The 22,161-nt window shown below is 33.7% G+C and overlaps 1 protein-coding gene across 3 annotated transcripts in view; it reads left to right on the top strand.

Annotated features, from left to right (window-relative positions):
* DACH1 (dachshund family transcription factor 1) overlaps positions 1–22,161 on the top strand; it is a 426,112-nt gene that overhangs the window by 374,872 nt on the left and 29,079 nt on the right. For all 3 annotated transcript variants that reach the window (XM_064586010.1, XM_064586012.1, XM_064586011.1), the window contains 3 exons: positions 8,379–8,526; positions 12,265–12,408; positions 12,929–12,997. In XM_064586010.1, the coding sequence (XP_064442080.1) occupies positions 8,379–8,526; positions 12,265–12,408; positions 12,929–12,997 (361 nt within the window). The remainder of the gene's footprint in view (positions 1–8,378; positions 8,527–12,264; positions 12,409–12,928; positions 12,998–22,161) is intronic.

A 22,161-nucleotide genomic window follows, 5' to 3' on the forward strand; every position in this document is an offset into this window, starting at 1 on the left:
CTTGCCCACACATGAAGTGATCATGTGGACCCCAGATGGAGATTTTGGCCATCTACTTCTCCCTATTTGGAGTAGCTAATAATAAGAATGTGCTTGCAGATACTCTGCTGTTATTTATTTTTTTTTAATTTTTACTCTAGCACTTGATTCTTCGTGATATTTTTCTGTACACATTTCCTACCATATTAAACTTTCTCCCAGTAGAAATGTAATTAATTTTATTTACCTCTCCAAGGACATAACAGAAGGCCTTTAATGTAACATATCTTCTCATCTATTAATGTGGCATTTTTAATACTAATGTAATTAGAGTCTCCAGAACTGTATTCAACTTTAAGGTTTTATATCTCAGTAATTCAAATAAATCATAAATCTAGCCTAAACTTAAGGCCAAATAGTTGATTATATTTTAAAATATACATAGGCTTTTTTTCTAAATTTGACCCATATTATTGTTTTTTTAGTGAGGTAGAATTTTTAATGAATTTCTCTTTTGTGAAATTAAATGATTTCAGAAAATATCCTTCAACATTTCTGAATTTACAGTCTGAAAGGAGGGAACAATTAATTTTGTTATGTTAACAACTCCGAATGAAGCAACAAAAAAGCTAAGGGTTTACGTAAAATTCTCTATCCAGGTGTATGTATCTTCATTAACTAAAACGTCTTTAAAGAGGAAAGTGGTCATTTAACTTTAATTTCAGTGGAGAAAACATTTCTGGATTTCATCAGTATAAACCAGCTTGCTCATCTGAAAAGTGGGTTTACACATGGACTCTTGCATTCTAAGTCAGATACTGTCAGTTTGGGTGTATTTATCCACCAGCCTCCCCCACCCCCTCCACCAGTATTACCCAGACTAGAAATGTATCTGCATCACCTCAAACTGCAATTATTTCTTTAAAAAAGAAGAAAAGAAAACCCCAGTTTTAAAATGTACAGATTTTAGACAAATATTTTATTGATGGTATCTCTAGATTTAATATACTCTCCTTTATGACCTTCCAACCAGCCTTGTGGACATATTTTAGCAAGAGTTGATGATGGGACAGTAGTCAAAGCAAACTAAATTATTTATTGCTAGTCCCAAACCATAGGGATCTGGGTCCATCAAAGTTAAAACTCCCACAATAAGAATACTTTGTTAAAAATAAATTATGCTTGTCCATTTCAGTGTATTCATGTATGTGAACATAAGGTAAAATAAAAATTAAAAATCTTACTGAGTTCCATGCATAGGAAGACACACACACATACACAGTACATGCATACATACTAATAAGCGTGTACACATATATACACACCCACATATATACGGGATTTATGTTTAGTAATGGTTTTACATCATTTTTTAAAAATGCTAGTTCTTTTATTATTGCCACATTTATTGAGTTATAGTAATATCCTAGGAATGGTATAGAATGTTTAAGTAGTCCTGACCCTGGCTTACTGGGCATACAGTATAAATGTGTTTGCTGTCCAAATTCTAATTTGGGTAATCACGTCCTGCCTACCTCAATTTCCTCTGCAATTTCAATTATATATAATGGGGTTCTCTGCTTTCTATTTCAAAATGGTAACATACTTTTTGTGGGGTAAACTTAAATCTCCATATTTCTTTTGGAGCTATTTTATCAGGATGGCAATGAAAAACATTTGAGTTAAAAATGTTTGCATGTTTCAAATCATACAACGCCATATATGAAATTAAAGCTTTATTATGTATACCTACTATTTTAATTAAACCTAAGACATGGGGTCATATTTAAATTTAATGTATTGAGGTCTCTTTTTTCTTACAATTAATGACCGAAAGCCCTTCAAAAAAATGTGTTTAAGTGTTTATTGTTCTAATATTAAATAACTTAATTTCATGATACTCTATAATTTGATAAATTTCAATTTTAAAATTTGTAATGGTTGGTACAGATGTTCTTGCCATGATATATCAGAATTGAATTTTCATAAATTTTTTTTCTTTGTGCTTTAAAAGAGGACCTGTAGAAAAATACTACATACTAGTGTTTTTAAATATACTATATATACTATACATACTAAATATATATATCTACAGTGTAGTAATTTCACTTTAGTGAGTGATATGGATTTATTCCAGGTTTTCCTTTTTGAGATTTTTTTTTTTTTAAGATGTTATTTATTTATTTGAGAGAGAGGGAGAGTGCAGAGGGAGAGTGAGAGGGAGGGAGAAGCAGACTCCCCGCTGAGCAGGGAGCCTGATGCGGGGCTCAGTCCCAGGACCTTGAGATCATAACCCTAGCCGAAGGCAGATGCCCAACCCACTGAGCCACCCAGGTGCCCCAACTTTTTGGGATTTTTAAAAATTTTATTTTATGTGGAATTTTGTTTTTCTCAATGTGGGCAATCTTTTATTATGCCTTTCTCACTCAAACATGTCCAAACTCACTCCCTATGAGATTTTAGGTGAGGAAACTAGAATTTTAGTGTCAATTTACTGAATGTGACCCCTTCGAACATTGGCTACCCAATTAACAAATACACTTAAGGGAGAACTTTATTCTCATTCTGAGCTTTCATGCTGTAAATTATCACTACAATCTGTTTGTACATAGGATTGGGAACAAATAATTTACATTGTTTGTCTTATAAGAATTATTTAAAATGACTTACAAATATTAAAATAAGAATAGGTAAATAAAAAAAAGAAAGGTAAAATAAGGTAGGGAATATAAAACTTAGTTATGGATAAGGTTAGCATTGAAGATATATGCCTTGAGGGATATATGATAGGAGTTTGGTTCATTATGATTTGTCTATTTGGAGGAATTAAATAAACAAAGGAAGACCTAAAAGGATTGTTAAAACCACAGTAAATGGCAAGTCACAGATTGAATCACTGTGGTCTAATAAATAAACATAATACAACTATGGTACTTAGGAAGTATTCTCTAATTTCTGTGTTTGACAAAAGAAAATGAAGAAGAATCTGACTAAGACCAAAACACTCTGATTATACATCTTCCAGTCTTTACATTTCAATGTCATGGCCAATGATGTTATATTTTTTACATTTAAAAGAAGCTAATAGTTTTGTATTTGCATTTTTAATACATCATTTTAATTATAACAGAGTTAGACAAAATACTTAGAGGAGGAAACTTTCAAAAAGATAAACAACAAAATAGGACATTGGCTTCAAAATATGGGTAGACTAGGATCAGATATATTGGTGTTATCTCTTTTTATGTTTAATCATACTTACATATTCTTTTTTTCTCATTACCAATTTGTGAAAAGAGTTCATTAAAAAAAACAAACAAACAGTGAAATAGATCCAATATTCTAAACACAGTTTACTCTGATGAAGAGAATAGCATTAATCTCTTAAAAGTCTGAACTATATACCATACTTAAGGTATATTGTATATCATAATGTATATTGTATATCACAACAATAATAATGACAATAGTAAAAACTAATATTTATTGAGCAATCTTAATGTGTCATTACATAGGAAAAATACTCCTGTGTGTGTCTTCTGCTCTCAATATCTTACTGCAACATCACTTCACTTTGGACGCTTCTGCTCACCAAATGTCTGGTAGTTAATTTCCACACCAAGCAATTCTGTAACACCGGCTGGACTCTCTACAATTTAACTCAGTTCTGACACTGTCTACCTGGAGATAGCCTCAGATCTCATCGTTTCAGTCCCACAAGATTGCCCCCTACCCAAATGTCAGATGCCAGTTGTAAGTCCAGGTTGTAATCTTGGCTACCGACCAACCGGCTATTGATCAGAGGTTCCCATCACCCCCTCCTCAGGTTCAGTTAATTTACTAGAGCAGCTCACAGAGCTCAGGAAAACATTTTACTTACTAGGTTACAAGTTTATTATCAAGGGATATAGCTCAGAAACAGTCAAGATGGCAGAGATGTATAGGGCAAGGTATGTGGGAAGGGGTGCAGAGCTCTCGTGCCTTCTCTGAGCACACTACCTCCCCAGTACCTCCACGTGTTGACCAACCCAGAAGCTCTTTGAACTCTGTCCTTTTGAGTTTTCATAGAGGTTTCATTATTTAGGTATGATTGATTAAATCACGCATAGTTGGTGATTAATTCAAACCTCTAGCCCCTCTGTCTTCCCAGAGGTTGGAGGGGAGAGGGGGGTGGAGAGAGGTAGGGCTGAAAGTCCCAACCCTGAGTTGGTTTCCCTGACAACCAGATTCCAATCATAGGGCTTTCCAAAAGTCACCTTATTAAAATAAACTCAGGTGTAGTTGGGCGGGGCTTATTATGAATAATAAAAGACACCCATTTCATTTTTTTACTCTTATCACTTAGGAAAGTCCACCCATTGTAGGATCTTTGTGCCACAATTGGGATGAAGACCAAATATGTTTCTTTTTTTTAATTTAATTTTATTTATTTATTTATTTGGGAGAGAACAAGAGCTAGAGAGAGAGCATGAGCAGGGGGGAAGGGCAGAGGCAGAGGGAGAAACAGACTCCCTGCTGAGCAGGGAGCCTGATGTGGGACCCAAGACCCTAGAATCATGACCTGAGCCAAAGGTAGATGCTTAACTGCCTGAGCCACCTAGGCACCCCCCAAATATGTTTCTTATTATAAATCACAATATCTACAGTCCATCTCTATGCTAATTCTATATGATATTACATTGAATCATCTTTATAATCCTATATAGTGGATTTCATTATCATCCGCATTTTACAGATGAGTAAACGGAGGTGGACAAGTCTTCTGATCAAGGTTATGCAATGGTGGTGGAGTCTGGATTTAAACATAGGCAGGATAATTACAGAGCCCATGTTGCTGTATCGCCATACATGATCATATGAATCACAAGATGGATTTTATACCTAGAAGTGCTTTTGAGGGGGTATGCGTTATTGACCAGTTTTTTGAGAACAAGAGCCATAACCATTAAACTAAGTGTAGTTGTACCTTTCGTTATAAGAGCTTCTGTGAATATGCATTAGTTGATCCTGCTCTAGTATATATTTGTTTGTCTATAAAAGTTCCTGGATTCCAGGGACACCATTTCTTCTCATCCTGGAAAGAAACATTAAAAGAAAAAAATAAATAAGCTTGGGAGCTCTGACCTAAGCTTAGTCAATTTACTAGTTTGGGAATTTGTATAAGTCATCTGATCTTTCTGGACCTTGTTTTTTTTCAGCTTTAAAAGGTTTTAATTAGAATGGGCAAATCACGGGCGCCTGGGTGGCTCAGTTGGTTAAGCGACTGCCTTCGGCTCAGGTCATGATCCTGGAGTCCCAGGATCCAGTCCCGCATCGGGCTCCCTGCTCAGCGGGGGGTCTGCTTCCCCCTCTGCCCTCTTCCCTCTTGTGCTCTCTGTCTCTCATTCTCTCTCTCTCAAATAAATAAATAAAATCTTAAAAAAAAAAAAAAAGAATGGGCAAATCACTGAAATCCCCTTCAAGTCAGGTATTTACTCTCTTTAGAAGCAATGCATTATTGAACAGAATTTTGTCACATTAATTCCAGTGACACTCAAAGAACTTTAGTCACCATCTGATTCTGAAACAGTTTTTGTATAAAAAACAAATATGGCCAAGTAAGCTTTTAATCTAGGATCCAACTAGTAAATTAAGAAATGTTTCCTTCATATCAGTATTACTTTAACTTCTCTTATACAAGCAGATATTTGCACTTTCTAGGCTATAGAAGTAGTTGAAAACTTGCTAAATCAATTACAATGCCCTTCTGAAAAGAAATATATATATAGACTTGTTCTTTGGGAAGTGATTAAAATAATCTGATTTACAAGGTAGGTCATTTTAGAAAACGAAAACATTTGTGTATACGACAACAAGTATGCCTCACTTATGGGAAAGAAATTTGAGGCCAAACAACCATTGTCTCTTATAATTGCTATGCCATGGAGTAAGCTTTAAACACATTTCTTTAGAATTGTCATTGTTGAACATCATAACTGACCCCCCCCCCGGAGAAAAATTCATGTTTTAAACGTTGTGTCTTTTGCTGTGATTCGTCATCACAGAATTGTCATCACAGAATTTTGCTCAATCCTGCATGTCCACGTGAGACTCAGCATTTAGTGTGACCTTTGCATATGATCTACCTGGAAAATTTACAGAAGTTACACAAATCTGAAAGTACTATTATCACTGATGGTTAAAATGGTGTCCTAATGATCTGTAGACTTTGTGAACACTACTTGCTATTGCTTTTCCCAGCCCCCTGTTGCATTGAAATTTAATCGGTTTTCTGTATTTTTGCAGCGAAGCTGTCACGGGCAATAACATATTTTTGCATATGTATCAGTTTGGCTCTAGTGCAGATTTTTGTTCACACTGGACTCCTACTGATATGCACTGATTTAAGTCTAAAAATGAAACTTAATTTTATATAGCTTATAAGTAGTCCCTGGAGGGTATTGGATCTTAAAGCTAGTATTTTTCAGACATAATCAGCAGGAATAGGTAATGTATTACCATTAGGGACATTAGCAGCAACTGTAACAACAGAAAACAGTAAACATAAATGCTCTTAGCAACTTCGTATGTTACAACAAATATTAATGTAAAATTACACAAATTAGAGTTGCGGTTTAACATTATTCAACATGTTTATTCATAATGATTGTTTCATATTTAAAGAACACCAAAATATTGTGTTTTGTCAGCCAAGGACAGTAATAGTTTAATAGTAATTTATTTTGAACAGCTACTGATAATACAACCAATCAACACATTAAGTGGTGCCAACATTGGCATCTTGCTAAATAATCTCTAGACACTGCACAGAGAGTGCATCTTTCAAAGATAAGTCAACAAGAGCAATCAGAGCAGAAAATTAGAATTTGGTATCTTAGAATTAAAATACAGCTAAACTAAAGTTTTAATTGGGGTGATCTAAAAGGGCACTTGATGTAATGATCTCTTTCATTTGTTACTAATTGTTTGTTCCTGATGAAGAAGAAACATACACAGGAATGTTGCTGAATTGAGTTAAGATGGCAGTTTCCTTAGCAGCTATGTTTTATTGTTAAAAACAAAAGAGTAGGGAGGGGCAAACAGCCATGTAGAAACCCTCCAGCTTGTTTCATTTCACAAGAATTACACCAGGAAATTCAGGGTCAGTTATAACAAACATGAAATAATTTATATGTGCTTGAAAAGAGAATAAAATGGCTTATGATAATGCTACATGGGTGAGCTGATCTAAGGGTACACCTCTGTTGGGCTAACAAGTCAAGCCAGAGTGGTTCTGACTGCTTATGTTGTCTCCTGCAAGAAGGGTCCTATCTTAGAGTGTATTTACAAATGGCACCAACTTCCACTTCATTTATCATTTCAGTTGAAAATTTTAGTCTCTATGGGGCACCTGGTTGGCTCAGTTGGTTAAGTATCAGACTCTTGATTTCAGCTCAGGTCGTGATCTCAGGGTTGTGAAATTGAGCCCCATGTCAGGATCCACACTCAGTGCAGAGTCTGCTTGAGATTCTCTCTCTCCCACTCCCTGTGCCTCTCTCCTTGCTTGTGTGCTTTCTCTCTCTCTCTCTCAAATAAATAAAATAAAATCTTAAAAAAAACAAAAAGAAAATTTCACAGACCAAGGCAAAATACCTTCCACTTCAAAAAGGCTTTTTGTATTGCTGAGCTGATGATAGAAATTTTAGCTCTAATTTTTACTAATAATTTTCTAAAGGATTTTGAGAGAGAGCATGTGCAGATTACTTTTTCTTTGTTTTCCATAATCTCATTTTCAAGAATCTCAGAATATTCCAAAATTTTTTAATTAGCAAAGAGTAAATCAACTTTCATGTATATCTCTTATACAAGAGATTCCATCATCTATTGTATAAATAAACTTTACTCTTACCGTATACTCTTGAGTTATACTGTCAAATAGTCCCCTAAAAGTTATTCTCAATTTATTATAACCATTTTAAATGACTTTTTAAAAAATAACACACTATTAAAACACTAGGTTTTGGATCCCTTACATATATGCCTCAAGAAAAAATATACCAGTACTATAATTTCTGTTCAACAAATTTTTAGAATCTACTATATGGTAGGCACTCTCTGGACTCTGGGTGACATAGTACCAAATGAGAGAAAATGTCTCTGCCCTCATTTAGCTTTAGATCTAGATATCTAATTAAAAGCAATCAAACCTGCATGGCAAAAACATTTGTCTTCCTAATATGGTTTAATTAGATTTAGAAATTTTGTGCTTTAGTTGAAGTACTTGTCCTAGTGAATACAGAGTGAATATACAAGAATGAAAGAATTTGATAAGTTGGTTCTTTTTTAAAAATGCTTTCAAGTAATGAATGAAATGTGCTTTGCTCCAAAATATTACAATTTTGAATGCCTTCTTTTTACAGGGGCTCTTGAAAGTTGCCATAGATAATGCCAGAGCTCAAGAAAAACAAGTCCAACTGGAAAAAACAGAGCTGAAGATGGATTTTTTAAGGGAAAGAGAACTGAGGGAAACACTTGAGAAGCAGTTGGCTATGGAACAAAAGAATAGAGGTATTTCTGAACTTCCAAATAAGTGTAATACTTTCAATAAAATATTTAACAGAACAATACTATGTTTGGTGATTTACTATGAGACTACAGCTTTTTTGTTAATTTACTTATAGCTGAGGTTCACAGCAGGATTTGAATCCTGGGCTCATTGTAATTTTTCATCTCCAGAGTATATATGGTTTCTCTTCTGTTTGTACCTCAGGGAATTGAAATATATCTATTATATCATTAATCACATAATTTTTATTGCTCATAGAGCTTAACAAATAATTTTAAGATAAGAATGAGCTCTGATGACAGCCATGAAGAAAAATTTTATATTCATTCACAATTGCCCTTCGAAAAACTTAAGAGTTAAAGTCATAAAGCTAAAATAGAAAATACTGATTATTCAAGCGAAACAGATTTAGTAAGATATTTATCAACTGAAATTGAAGACTGATGAATATCTGAACAAATGACCAAAGTTGAGTGTTTGTATAATTTTCTTTCTGAATGCCTCATTTTCATCCAACAAGGTCAAATACACATTAGTGTAGAAATCAATATGAATTTTTATTGGTTAAAAATAATGATATTACCAATCTATGAATTGCTTCTTCTAACACACTTTACAGTGCATGTATAGATAATTTTGAAGGTCATTCATATTTGTGTGTTTATATTATGTATGAGATTAAGAGTATTTTCTTTAAAACCAACTTTCCCTTTGCCTCAACTATAAGATACTCCTAAATACTCTAGAGGGGGAGCACCTATTCCCTCATCTAATAAGTATCCAATAAAAATATTCCACGTATCCTCCTTTTATATGTCTGATACAGTCATTTGAAAATCATTGTTTCTCTTTTGTTTTTCAAACCAGCAAGACTTGGTAGGTTTTTACATTAGTTACTATGAAGCAATAGCTAGTGGGTTCCTGGGACGAGGCTAATTTGGGAAAACCATCATCACCCTTGTATAGCATTCATCTAGATAATGTGATGTCACATAGATTTAGGTACCAAAGTAATCAAAACAAGATAAACATTGATAATGGGATGTGTTCTTTGTGAATAATGAAGATTGGTCAAAGGGTTCATTATATAGAACCATCTTCCATGAGATAGCCATGTCTTGATTTTGTTCTCACTTGGAGAAGTCTTTTATTATTATTATTATTATTATTATTATTATTATTATTATTTTCTGACAAGACTTACAGTTAGACCCTCGAATTCCTAAAGTAATCTTTTGGTTACTTGAGAGAACTTTAGAATTTTACTGGTTCAAATCATTTGGAGGACTTACATTGTTTTTTTTCTTTAACCACTAGAGGGCAAAACACTTCACAGATCACATCATGATCCTCCCATTTAATTAATTGTGAACAATAAATTAAAGGTAATAGCTATCAATAATTATCTATTATAAATGTATCTATTGAAGTAGTGTACTACCCTGAAGAGAGAACATGGCAATACCATTCGGTTCAATCACAGAAGAGGAAACAATAAGCAGTCAATGACAAGACACTGGGTATTGAGCTTTTAGTCCCATGGAAGTTTACAATCCAAATAAGTAATTCAGAAATTACTGTTTATTTTCAAAGACACTTATAAGCAATCATCTTTGGAAAGGAATACAGTAGGCAAATGATTTTGTTAAGATAAGCATATGATTTTCACCCTATTAAGTAAAGGAAATTAGCATTTATTCGAAACCGGTTTTATTTTTATTAAAAGACTGTAGCCAACGTACATTTTGATAAAAAAGAAGTCTCTGTTAATATGTATTACCAGCAACAATAAACTCAACAAGTTAATGGTTTGCCACCTTAATAGTATTAATAATTATAAAAACGGGACATATGAAGATTAGAAATTGAAACAAATTCTTACTTGACCCTTTATTACTTTGTTTTATATTTTGACTAAATACTATATTAAATAAAAAATGTTGTTATTCTTTCATCTGTAGTAAGAAATCAAATAGTAAACTTGGAATGACTACTCCCTATGACTAAGTCTACCAAAAGGATATTCTCATACTGATTCTGTCATATTCACATTCACATCCACAATGTTTATCAACCAGGAAAAAAAACCAAAAAAACATTTGGGTGTTCCCCGTATGCTAACTGCTTACCTTATATATATTGTAAAAGCTAAAATAATTATGATACTGAAAGTATAATTAACGTACATTTTGTGAACAACATTTATTTGTTACTATTTATTGATTACATATTATATACAAATGTTTAAATTGTCTAGTAGGAGAAAATGTATCATAATTAACTTTTTGTATCATAATCTAGTTTTGTATATAAATACCACATTATTGTAAGCAGTCGCACATTAGTATTATCAGTGAGGTTTTATATTCCATCAGATTTCAGCAGAGTAAAACATAATTCTTGAAATATGTTGTAGTGCATATAAATTTCTTTGAAGAAATTATTGATATCTCTGGGCAAATTACAATAGCTTCATCCCCCCATAAGATAGCTTCTATGTTAATAATTAAGAATATTAACTCATTATATACAATATTATTTATTGCATTTTTTTTAATTTCAAGAAAAATTTCTTAAAAACTAATTGGTGTAACTTTTCGCAAAACAACTACAGGGGAAATGCTCCATTTACTATTCAAAATTGGTGCTTCATTGAGAGATAGGAGGCATGCTTATAAAGGTTTGCATTATTCTAACTACTCTGCACTATTCTGATTCAAGGGCAGAGACTAATCCACAAAATTCTTTTAATCAGGCTTCCTTTATCAGTGTATATAAATATTTACTAAAATTAATTTCCCCTTAAACCTGTCTCTACATATGACAATTAAAGGCATCTTTTTTTTTAAATTTTTTTTATTCTTATGTTAATCCCCATACATTACATCATTAGTTTTAGATGTAGTGTTCCATGATTCATTGTTTGTGCATAACACCCAGTGCTCCATGCAGAATGTGCCCTCCTCAATACCCACCACCAGGCTAACCCATCCTCCCACCCCCCTTCCCTCTAGAACCCTCAGTTTGTTTTTCAGAGTCCATCGTCTCTCATTGTTCGTCTACCCCTCCGATTTCCCCCCCTTCATTCTTCCCCTCCTGCTACCTTCTTCTTCTTCTTCTTTTTTTCTTAACATATATTGCATTATTTGTTTCAGAGGTACAGATCTGAGACTCAACAGTCTTGCACAATTCACAGCGCTTACCAGAGCACATACCCTCCCCAGTGTCAATCACCCAGTCACCCCATCCCTCCCACTCCACCCCCCACTCCAGGAACCCTCAGTTTGTTTCCTGCGATTAAGAATTCCTCATATCAGTGAGGTCATATGATACATGCCTTTCTCTGTTTGACTTATTTCGCTCAACATAATACCCTCCAGTTCCATCCACGTCGTTGCAAATGGCAAGATCTCATTCCTTTTGATGGCTGCATAATATTCCATTGTATATATATACCACATCTTCTTTATCCATTCATCTGTCGATGGACATCTTGGCTCTGTAATATAATAGTTCAAGGCTAAATAAAAATTGGCCTCCTTGGATGGTTCACTGGGATTTTATTTTAGGTAAAGGTGGGATTTTTTTAACTTCCTCTGCAGAGGTAGGCTCCATCCAGCACCTGGGGCAGGGGGAGGGAGGAAGAATATTATAAAAAAACATAGATCATTTGTAAGCATGTGTAAGTTGGAACATTGCAAAAACTTTTTAAAATAAAATATACAAACACTCTTTTCTAGCCATAGTTCAAAAAAGGCTAAAGAAGGAGAAGAAGGCAAAGAGAAAATTACAGGAAGCGCTTGAATTTGAGACTAAGCGGCGGGAACAAGCAGAGCAAACACTAAAACAGGCAGCTTCTACAGAGAGTCTCAGGGTCTTAAACGGTAAGAGGGGGCATCTTTATGCCTGGCTAACTAACATTCACTTTTTAGCACTCAAAGGACAATTTAAACCTGTGTTTGTGGTTTTATATCTTTATCTGTATATCTAGTGATTCATTAAACTGTGCGCCTAGCTGAAAGCTTGGTGGGCAGTAGTCCCACTTGTTGGGGCAATGCTTGGTTTCATAGGGGCTTTCACCCTCTTTTTTTGGCTTAACTCCAGTATCTGGGACCTGACCTCGCTTTCCTGTTTAGCTGAGTCTGTCTCTACTGAAATAGGATAAAATATTAATCGGAGAACGTCCCAACCCCATCCCACGTTATGAACAATTTTGTGTTACTTATTTCTCTCTTCAAATATTTTGATAATTCTTGTGGTTCTAGTCTTTGTTCAACCTTTAAAAGATGACAAAGATTTATGTAATTTTAATTCAGCACCAAAGTAACAGGTTGCTCTTTTTTTTTTTAAAGGACAATAGCATCAAATGAAATATGTGTCACTCTTACCTTTCTGTGCTTTTAGACTCTCTGACCCCAGAGATAGAAGCTGACCGCAGCGGCAGCCGAACAGATGCTGAAAGGACAATACAAGGTAGGAATTTGCAAAAGGCTATAAATCTAGATCTTGCTATATGAGTTTTTCCTCAGCTTTAGCCTGCTATTCAAGCATGTAGCCTACCATCTGGGCCACATCAAAACAAGTTCAAACAAGGTCAAGTTCATCTTGCTTGTTTATATGAGTGAATTCATTTTGTGCTGATAGATTTTCTTTAAATTAACAGGTCATTTCTGTTTATACAATGCAATTAAAAAGGAATAATTAATTTTAAACAATGTATGATTTAATCTTGGACACAGTAAATGTGCTTTTATCGAATGCTTGAATCCCAGTCTCACTCAGGAAGGGTTTATAAGTTCTATACCATCTGAATAAAAGCATGGGTTAATCAAATAGGTAGTTCTTAAATTTGAAAATTCCTCCTTCTCATTTTTGTGACAGATACTGCAAGGTACGTGCAAAATAGACTGGTTGAATGTTAACAATAAATAAGACTGTTCAGTCCTCTGTGGATTTTCTGAATGTTCTCTATGCCATTATATACATTTTAATAACACAAATGTGCTGAGCAAAATCGTATATAGAATACTAAAGGGAGTTGTATTAAACACTCAGAAGAGCTAAATATGTATATTGCCGAGACCATACTATTAGGAAAGAACAAGATCTGAAGGTAACATTTATAGTCTAACATCTATTCTAGGCAATAAACTCAGTCTAACAACATGAATACTAAACAGTACAAAGAGCATTTGTTTTCTATTTTAAGTGAAGATGGTTCTTCAAAGAGAAGCCTAAAATGATTAACTGCTATAATCCTCCCAATTGCTTTTATTTTGCATTTTAAGCTCAGTCATTTTGGGGATATTGTTTGACATTAATTGTGCTACTCAATCAGCTCCGAAAGTGTCAGCTTTGGTTTAGTGTAAAGGAAATATACTTTTGTAAAGTATCAGATATGCAGTAAGTAAAAATCAGAAACTTGCAGGAACATTTCTGAAGAATGTTTTTGCCTATATTTATTTTACCTAAAACCATGATAATTATTTTTTAAATCCTGAGGTTCAAACCAATTGTTTTTTTGAGATACCTCCTTGTGTATACAAGATTAATGCAATTGTAGATGTAGAGAAGACTTTTTTTAGAGCACTATGGATATCAGCAAAATTATGTGTGTGTGTGTGCATCTATAATCTTATTAAAATCATAAGATTTCTGTTGCATCTCTTTTAAAAATTGCATACACATGTTAACAAATTAGTAATAGCAAAGCCAGTCCTCTTTATCAGGAATGATAATTTCAATCAGATCAATATAAATATCAGCCCTGATTTGTGTGCCGGGGACCACTCATGCATTAACATAGCCAGTGGCCAAAGGGGGTCTAAGAAAGCACATGAGTCTCCGGGTAGATGTGACATATAAATTGTCTGGTATCTACAACAAATCAATCCAAGAAAAATTATAGACAGTATATTCCTGCATATTAATGGAAGATTTGTTGTCAATGTTAAGAAGTGATTAGGCAATGATTAAACACTTTGCATAGTTAACATTATGTCAACATTATTCCAGGAATTTGCTATCAGTAAAATTTTGGTCATCAATAAGGCTATAGTTATTTTAATTTGAGCAAAACTCACATGTATTCAGATATACACTTTAATATGCATAAAGTCTTGCTTGATAAGGTTGAAGTTTTGACAACTCCTATTTTCTACTGTGATTTGCTTATTCCAAGTAAAATTTTAAATCATAAATTGCCTTCCTTTTGCTATCCAAAATGCTCTCCGTTGGGTAACAAAGAAAACCCACCCAAACAACTTTATAATTAAGGCAATAAAACATTTGAAGAACAGTTATACATAGTGATTTAAAGCCAAATATAAATGATTATGGAGTTATTTAATGCTTTGCTTTAGTTGTAATATAAAATCTTAATCATTGAATTCATTCATTCAGCCAGTCAATTAAAAATGTGTTCCTTAATTCTAATGTGAACAATCAGTAATACTCTACTTTTTGTATACTTATCCTTGGATTTAATGGTTTTGTTATATTGTTCAAAATGCACAGTTTTCAATAAAACCCTTAACTCATATTCATGGTTTTAATTAGATAATATGATTTGTTTCTCAAATGTGATAAAAAACATTGTGGATGAATCTGTATTTTTATGTTTTAGTTGCCAAAAAGTTATTTTACTAGGAGTTGAACCCCCCAAGACTTTTAAAATACCAGGCAGACCCAAGAGATCATCTTTTGCTACTCTAATCCCACTAAATAAGCTCATTTGGCCCTGTGAGCCTTTTTTTTCAAACCTTAGACTAAATGAATACATTTAGAAGCCAACAGAACAAAATTAACTGTGAACAGAAAAAAATCAAAGATAAAAAACTAGTTAAATTTTGAGTCGAAGCACAACAATGGGAAAGGCAAAGAAGAAAGAAATAGAACTCATTGCTAATTTGTGAAATGGTCTATGTCATGCATTTGGGGAGCCATGAGCACCTGCTGCATCACAGTATAAGAACGACACAAATATGGCCTCTTCCTCCCTTTGCTTTCTTCGTCTTGGCGCCCCCAAGCCCAGGTGTTATGATACTCTGCATATTCTTTCTTGCTCCCGGTCTAACCATAAGTGAAATTATTCTCTGTTCCAAAATAAACTCAACTTAATTAGGAAAGACAAAGGAAACGCACATTTCTTTATGCTTGCCATGTATTTATTTATTTTTAACATTCTGGCAATAAATAAATGCCATGCTTGGCCCAAGAGTTAGTCACCTAGAAGTTGGGCACTTAAATACTGCTCAAGTGCCAGGTAATTACCCCCAAATAAGCACCTCAGTTTAGTTAGACTAAACATTGCCTCATTGGCATTTAGTACCACCGTTTCTGTAAAACTATAGAGGAGGGGAGGAGGGAATCAGACAGCAGTTTAGAAAATATTCCTGAGCAAAGAGGCCCTAAATAATTTATGATAAGTAAAGTAAATCAGCTCATCCTACACAAGGATAAATTCTTCATTGTTGATATTTCTAGTAGCTAACTCAAAATTCATGAGTTTAGTGGCAATATTGTGGTTAGAGAATAAACATCAAAAACTTTAAAAAAAACTTGTTTTAGGAGCTGAATTATATGGGGATTAACTCTTATGCCTTGAGTCTTGCAGATTTATATGGCATGATTTGTATTGGAAAATTTTATCTTACTTTAAAGCTTTTTGTAAGATCTTTTGAATATGCAGAGTAGACTGAGTTGATATAAATACTCGTTGGGCACTTTTTTGGACTAGTTAATAAATATCTTCCAAAACCCATTCTGCCCCCACACATATAAATGCCCATCCCCACACTATCTGCAGCCAAATCTAGAATATGATAGCTTTCTTGAGCTACATTCTAATTTCTTCTTAATCTCTCTCCCTGGACAATGGCACCCACTTAAATGGTTTATTTAACTGATATGTTTTGACAATTAATATATATATATATTAATAAATATATATATATATATCTCCAGCCCATTCAGACATTTCTTAAGAGGTCCAGGTAATATCCAGCTTTATTTGGCTGTCTCACAGAAGCCTCAAGGTCAAGTGCACAAAACCAAAACGATCGTGCACCCCCTGCACACCTGTCTTCATCCTATGTTCCTTCTCTCTGGAACCTTCATCTGCCCAGTCCAGCCTCCCCCTTAATTTATACTGAGGAAGAGCAGAGCACGCATTTCCCTCCCTCATCCTCCACACCCAGTTACAGCTCTTTCCCCTTGTCCTGGAACCCTCTCATCTTTTTTGATTTCCTGAAAGCCCCACATCTTTCTCCACCTATCAGGGACATAGTTCCTTCCTCCTTGCCTTTACTTACCCAACCTTGAAATCTCTTAGAAGTTACTGCTTCCAGGAATGCTTCCCAGACCACCCCTGCCCCTCCAGCACCTCCCCATCCCCTGGGTCTAATTCTACCTCTTCAAGGGTCTTACCATACTTTTCACTTCTCCACAATCACCGACTGTGCATTTGTAATGCCTTGCTCAGTGTCTTCTTCCTCTCTCTGGAAGATAGCTGAGCAGAGCGTGAACCATGTCTATTTTGGTCACTACCGTGGACCTGTATGTTTGACACATATATACGAATGTGTCAGATGTTTGTGCCGTATTTACAGTGCTGAATGTTCGATATATCGTGAAAGGATGTATCAACCATTGTTGACTTAGAACCTGTTTGATCTTTTTTTTTTTTTTAAGATTTTATTTATTTATTTATTTGAGAGAGAGAGAATGAGAGACAGAGAGCATGAGAGGGAGAAGGGTCAGAGGGAGAAGCAGACTCCCTGCCGAGCAGGGAGCCCGATGCGGGACTCGATCCAGGGACTCCAGGATCATGACCTGAGCCGAAGGCAGTCGCTTAACCAACTGAGCCACCCAGGCGCCCAGAACCTGTTTGATCTTGTGAATGCCAAGGGTCCTCATTATTCTGACATTTCTCAGACTTTGGATGGAGAGACTGATGTGAGGAAGTGAAGGATAATATAATTCTACCTGGGAAAGTCAGAAATACAAATTCTGGCAGAATTAATTTTCGTATCTGATTGCTGAATTAACAATATGTGTTTTTGCTTCTTATATGTGTGTGTAATGTTACTTTTTTGTTTGCACATTCAATGTAAGATTTGGATTCTGTGAATATTCACTTACACTCACTTTTTTCCATTTTAAATTTGTATTTAATTTAACATGTTATAGATACATTTCTTAAATAATACTTTCATCTTTTGTTTAATGTACTTTAACCTTATGCTTCTTTTTTGATTTCTTATAATTTTACATGATTAAATCTTCTTGATAAATTATTTAGGTTATCAATATATAGACACAAACTATAACATAGGACAATCATGGATTAGTGCTGTTTTATCTATGTCTTTTATCAATTTCTGAAGAGTCTGGAAAGTTAACTTTCAAAGTAGTAGCTTTGGCTTCTTTTTAAGAAAACCCATCTTTTTTTTTTTTCATTTATTTTTTTTATTCTTATGTTAATCTCCATACATTTCATCATTAGTTTTAGATGAAGTGTTCCATGATTCATTGTTTGTGCATAACACCCAGTGCTCCATGCAGAATGTGCCCTCCTCAATACCCATCACCAGGCTAACCCATCCTCCCACCCCCCTCCCCTCTAGAACCCTGTTTGTTTTTCAGAGTCCATCGTCTCTCATGGAAAACCCATCTTTTTAAACCAAAAAAGAATTGGTAAAATCAATGGAAATGTGGACCATAGTTCCTCTGACATCTTAGAATATCTGCAAGTTATGCTTGCAAAATCTTGACTTCACTCGAGAGTACATCTCTTTTATTTATATCCAATGGCCATAATCAAAACTGTTTGGCTTTTTATTCTTTTTTTGACTGATCTTAGATCATAGAAAATCAAATACTCTTCCAATAAAAGGACATAAAAGACTTGCCTTCACATTAACAATCTTTTTTTTTTCCAATTAAAAAATATCTCCTTTCTGCTTCCTAGATATTTGAAGATACATGCTGAATTTAAAAATTGTTTATTTTTCAACAAATATTTGTTGAACATTGATGGCATGCCAAGTACACTTTTATGATGTTATTGCCTTAGCATTAGGAAAGGACTTTAAAGATCAATTAAAACTCTTCATTTTGCAAACAAGGAAAGTGAGACTTAGGGAGGGCACATGACTTGTTAAAGGTTGTATCATGAGTTAATCAGAGCTGGGAATGTAACTCAGTTCAGTTGCTTTTCACATTCCCTTATTTTCTCCTGATTATTTTTAGATTAGGATTGTTAAAATGTGCTTTTCTTGCTTTTTTAAAATATGTGATTATTATTATTGTTTGTTTAGTAACTTACAGTTTCAAAGCATCATCATGCATATCATTCTTATGAGTGGAATTTATATCTTTTATCAAAATTTTGTATTGAACCAAATGTTTTAGCACTCATTGAATTTCCCCGTAATACACTTTTCGTTCATTTAGACTTAGGGATATAATATGGTAAGTGGAACTATTTGCTTATTAAAATAGTGAGGTAGATTTGAAACTGATATTTTTGACCCTTTCCTATATATTTTAATTTAAAGGTGAGATAACTAAAGTTCAGAGTGGCTAATTAATATTCTCACATTTACACTATGAGTTAGTGGGGTCACAGACATTTGAATCCATATTTATGCCTCCAAAGTCCTTGTTCTATCCCCCATGCCTTGCTGTCTAGACTTCTCTCCCTTCTAGAATAACTACTCCCATGCCTGTCACCCAATTTGAATAGTTAGCACATTGTCTGTTAATGACTTAAGAAGTTCAAAACAGTCTACTGACAGGCACTAGAGAATGATATACAATTGTATTGTATATACAAATGTATTGTGTATACAATACATTGTATACAGATGATATACCAAAAAAAAAGGTTTTCTTTCCAGCTTTTTACTTTTTAATCCATCATTATGCCTATACCATGTTTATAGACACTTCCAGACACACTGGGGAAAACTCACTCTTTAGTGAAGAAAACAAAGTAGCAATAAAAGATACTATGAAATTAATCATATTTAGATAAAAGATTTATCCACATCCCTACCACTGAACATGCAGTGAACTTAAGATAAATTTAAAATCAGACACAAATCTAATTGTGACTTAATATAAGACATTTGGAGAGCCTCTTCATTTCTTTTGTAGTATGTGTCTGAACAGAGTTATTAAATGCTAATCCAAGACTTTTACCCTGTAATGGCCCTAAATTGAAACTTACTTAAACTTACCACTTCCAAAATCTTTTTGAAAGTATTGTTTAAATTTAATTTCATATAATTGTCTTATGCACATTTCTATTTTTAATACTTAAAAAAAGACCCTTAAGTTTAATGTAGAAGTGGGGGTTCTTTTAGGCACAGCTACAGAACTAGCAATTAAGAGAGCTAGGAGTTAGGTCTCGATTCAAATCTCTGCTCCATTTTTTTTCCCCATGTTAGTAATTGCTTAACCACAGAGAGTTGTTAGAAGGATTAAATAAAATAATCCATGTAAGGCACTCAACATGTACTGGACGATAGTATGCATACAGTTAAGTTTTAGCTGTTAATATTACATTTTATTATTGTGAGTTAACATATTTACAGTGCCTAGCAACTGATGAACACTGAAGCTATTATTACTCTGATATATAATTTACTTTCCTTTTTTCAGAAAATTGATCTTTATAATATCATGTTGATTTAGTCCCCTAGTAAAGTGTTGGTAGAAATTTTTAAGAATGTTTTTGTTATTGGAACCTAACTTTTCATATTTGACGATGTTTTTATTTAGCTTAAAAGAGGGAAGGGGAGGGTTTTATGAAAAGAAAGAAAGAAAAAAGGAAAAAAAGAGGTTGATCAAAACTGGTTTCCAGACTGCTTGCACTGTATATTGACTATTGTTGAGTCACTTACAAATAATGTAATTACCATCAGGATCACCTCAAACTCTTTTTCGTGATCTTAAAAACATAAATAAATATTAGAATTATATTACTATGAACAAAACAAAACAATAATAAATTTACTTCTAGTCTCCTGGCACTGGTTTCTGGTGTTTGGCAGCATTTCAATGCAGCTAATCAATTTGAGACAGCATTGATTAAGTTGAACAAAAGATGATATTGATTGCAGGCTGTAACCAATAAACAGGCTATTGTTCCATAGTTATCATAGGTCATTGTTAACTACTCATTTAACTAGACAGAGTTATTATTATTAAATAAAAAGTCTCAGAGACTTTTAGAATAATGTTTTCTTATAATTTCAGTATATTATTCTTTTAAGAAATATATAATAAAGGAAATCTTGTTTCTGAACATCAGTGGCTGTGTTTAAACACCAAATGCTGAAGGCCTTTTATAGGTTTTTGTTGGAAATGGTTTCTTACATAATTTAAACTAATTATACATGAAATAAGACATAGCGGGCAGTTAAGTATGAAGTTGCTGAAAATAGTAATAAGATATAGTTGATTATAACTATTACTTACAAAAATTATTTTCAATGTATTATTTCCATAGACCTAATCTTCTAAACTCTGGGTTCTTATGGGGGAAAAGCATGATTTTCATTATTATGTTTGTGTTGAGCTGTGACATAACAAGGTTTTGTCCTGTTCTTTCAATTCTTACTCCATTGCCCAAATATTATGCAGATTAAATTAAGGCAAAATGATCGGGCTTGGTGTGTAATATAGTTGACATCATTTTTCCTTAGTATATGCAGTATAATAGGTGGTAGCTTCTATGACAATTCAGAGGATATAGGGAATATCAGGAATAATTAATTAGAGTTGGAGATTTAGAGAGGGTAAAAAGGACATTGTACGACTAAATTATGATTAAGTATTGAAACAGACCAATTATTTATAGAAAATACAGTGCTTTGTTAGAATAGATACAACTGAATTAAACTGGCTTTTTCATGAATGTGTTTGTGGCTTGGCTTGAATACTGTCTGAAGACCATAATCAAAGAACAGTGATAAATGGAAATTGGGAAAGGTATTAGCAGGGGGCCTGAAAGATCAATCCTAGATCCATTTTGATTTAACATCATAATTAGTGATATGGAACAGTGGTTAAACAGAGTGCATCAATGAAATTCACAGATGATCCTAATTTAGAAGGCGTAACATACATCTGTGTAGACAGTGTAAGTATGCAATAGAAATTTAGGGAAGTTAGGAATCTCAGGATGAATGAAATGAGATTACCTTTGTAAGAAAGAAAATTTAATTTTAAGATCTGTGAGGTTAAAAAAAAATTGTAAAGCTCAACAAATGTCAGTGATAATGTGTGTCCGCTTACAACTTTTCATAGTTCTGTACTAACAATGAGCAGCTGTAGGACTGAGAGAAATGTCAGAGGATAGGTAGAAAAATAAGCCTCTGTCATTTTAATATTATATATATTTTTATTAATGATATTTTTATTAGTATGAATACCAGTTGAAGAAATTGGTTTTTCATTGTGATCAATGCATTCCATTAATTTCTTATTTTGATAGTATATTTTCATCTTCAGTTTTAAGAAAAATTTATTTAAAATAAGTTTTTGCATTGAGTCTTTTTACCTTTATTATCAAAAGAAAAAAATGATGACCATTATGTCCAATTAACTTGCTCACTGACGATTGTTGC

This window comes from Mirounga angustirostris, unplaced genomic scaffold (genome assembly GCF_029215605.1).
Source record: "Mirounga angustirostris isolate CCGP_5_RB_7025 unplaced genomic scaffold, mMirAng1.0.hap1 SCAF_3, whole genome shotgun sequence".
Taxonomy (NCBI): Eukaryota; Metazoa; Chordata; class Mammalia; order Carnivora; family Phocidae; genus Mirounga; species Mirounga angustirostris.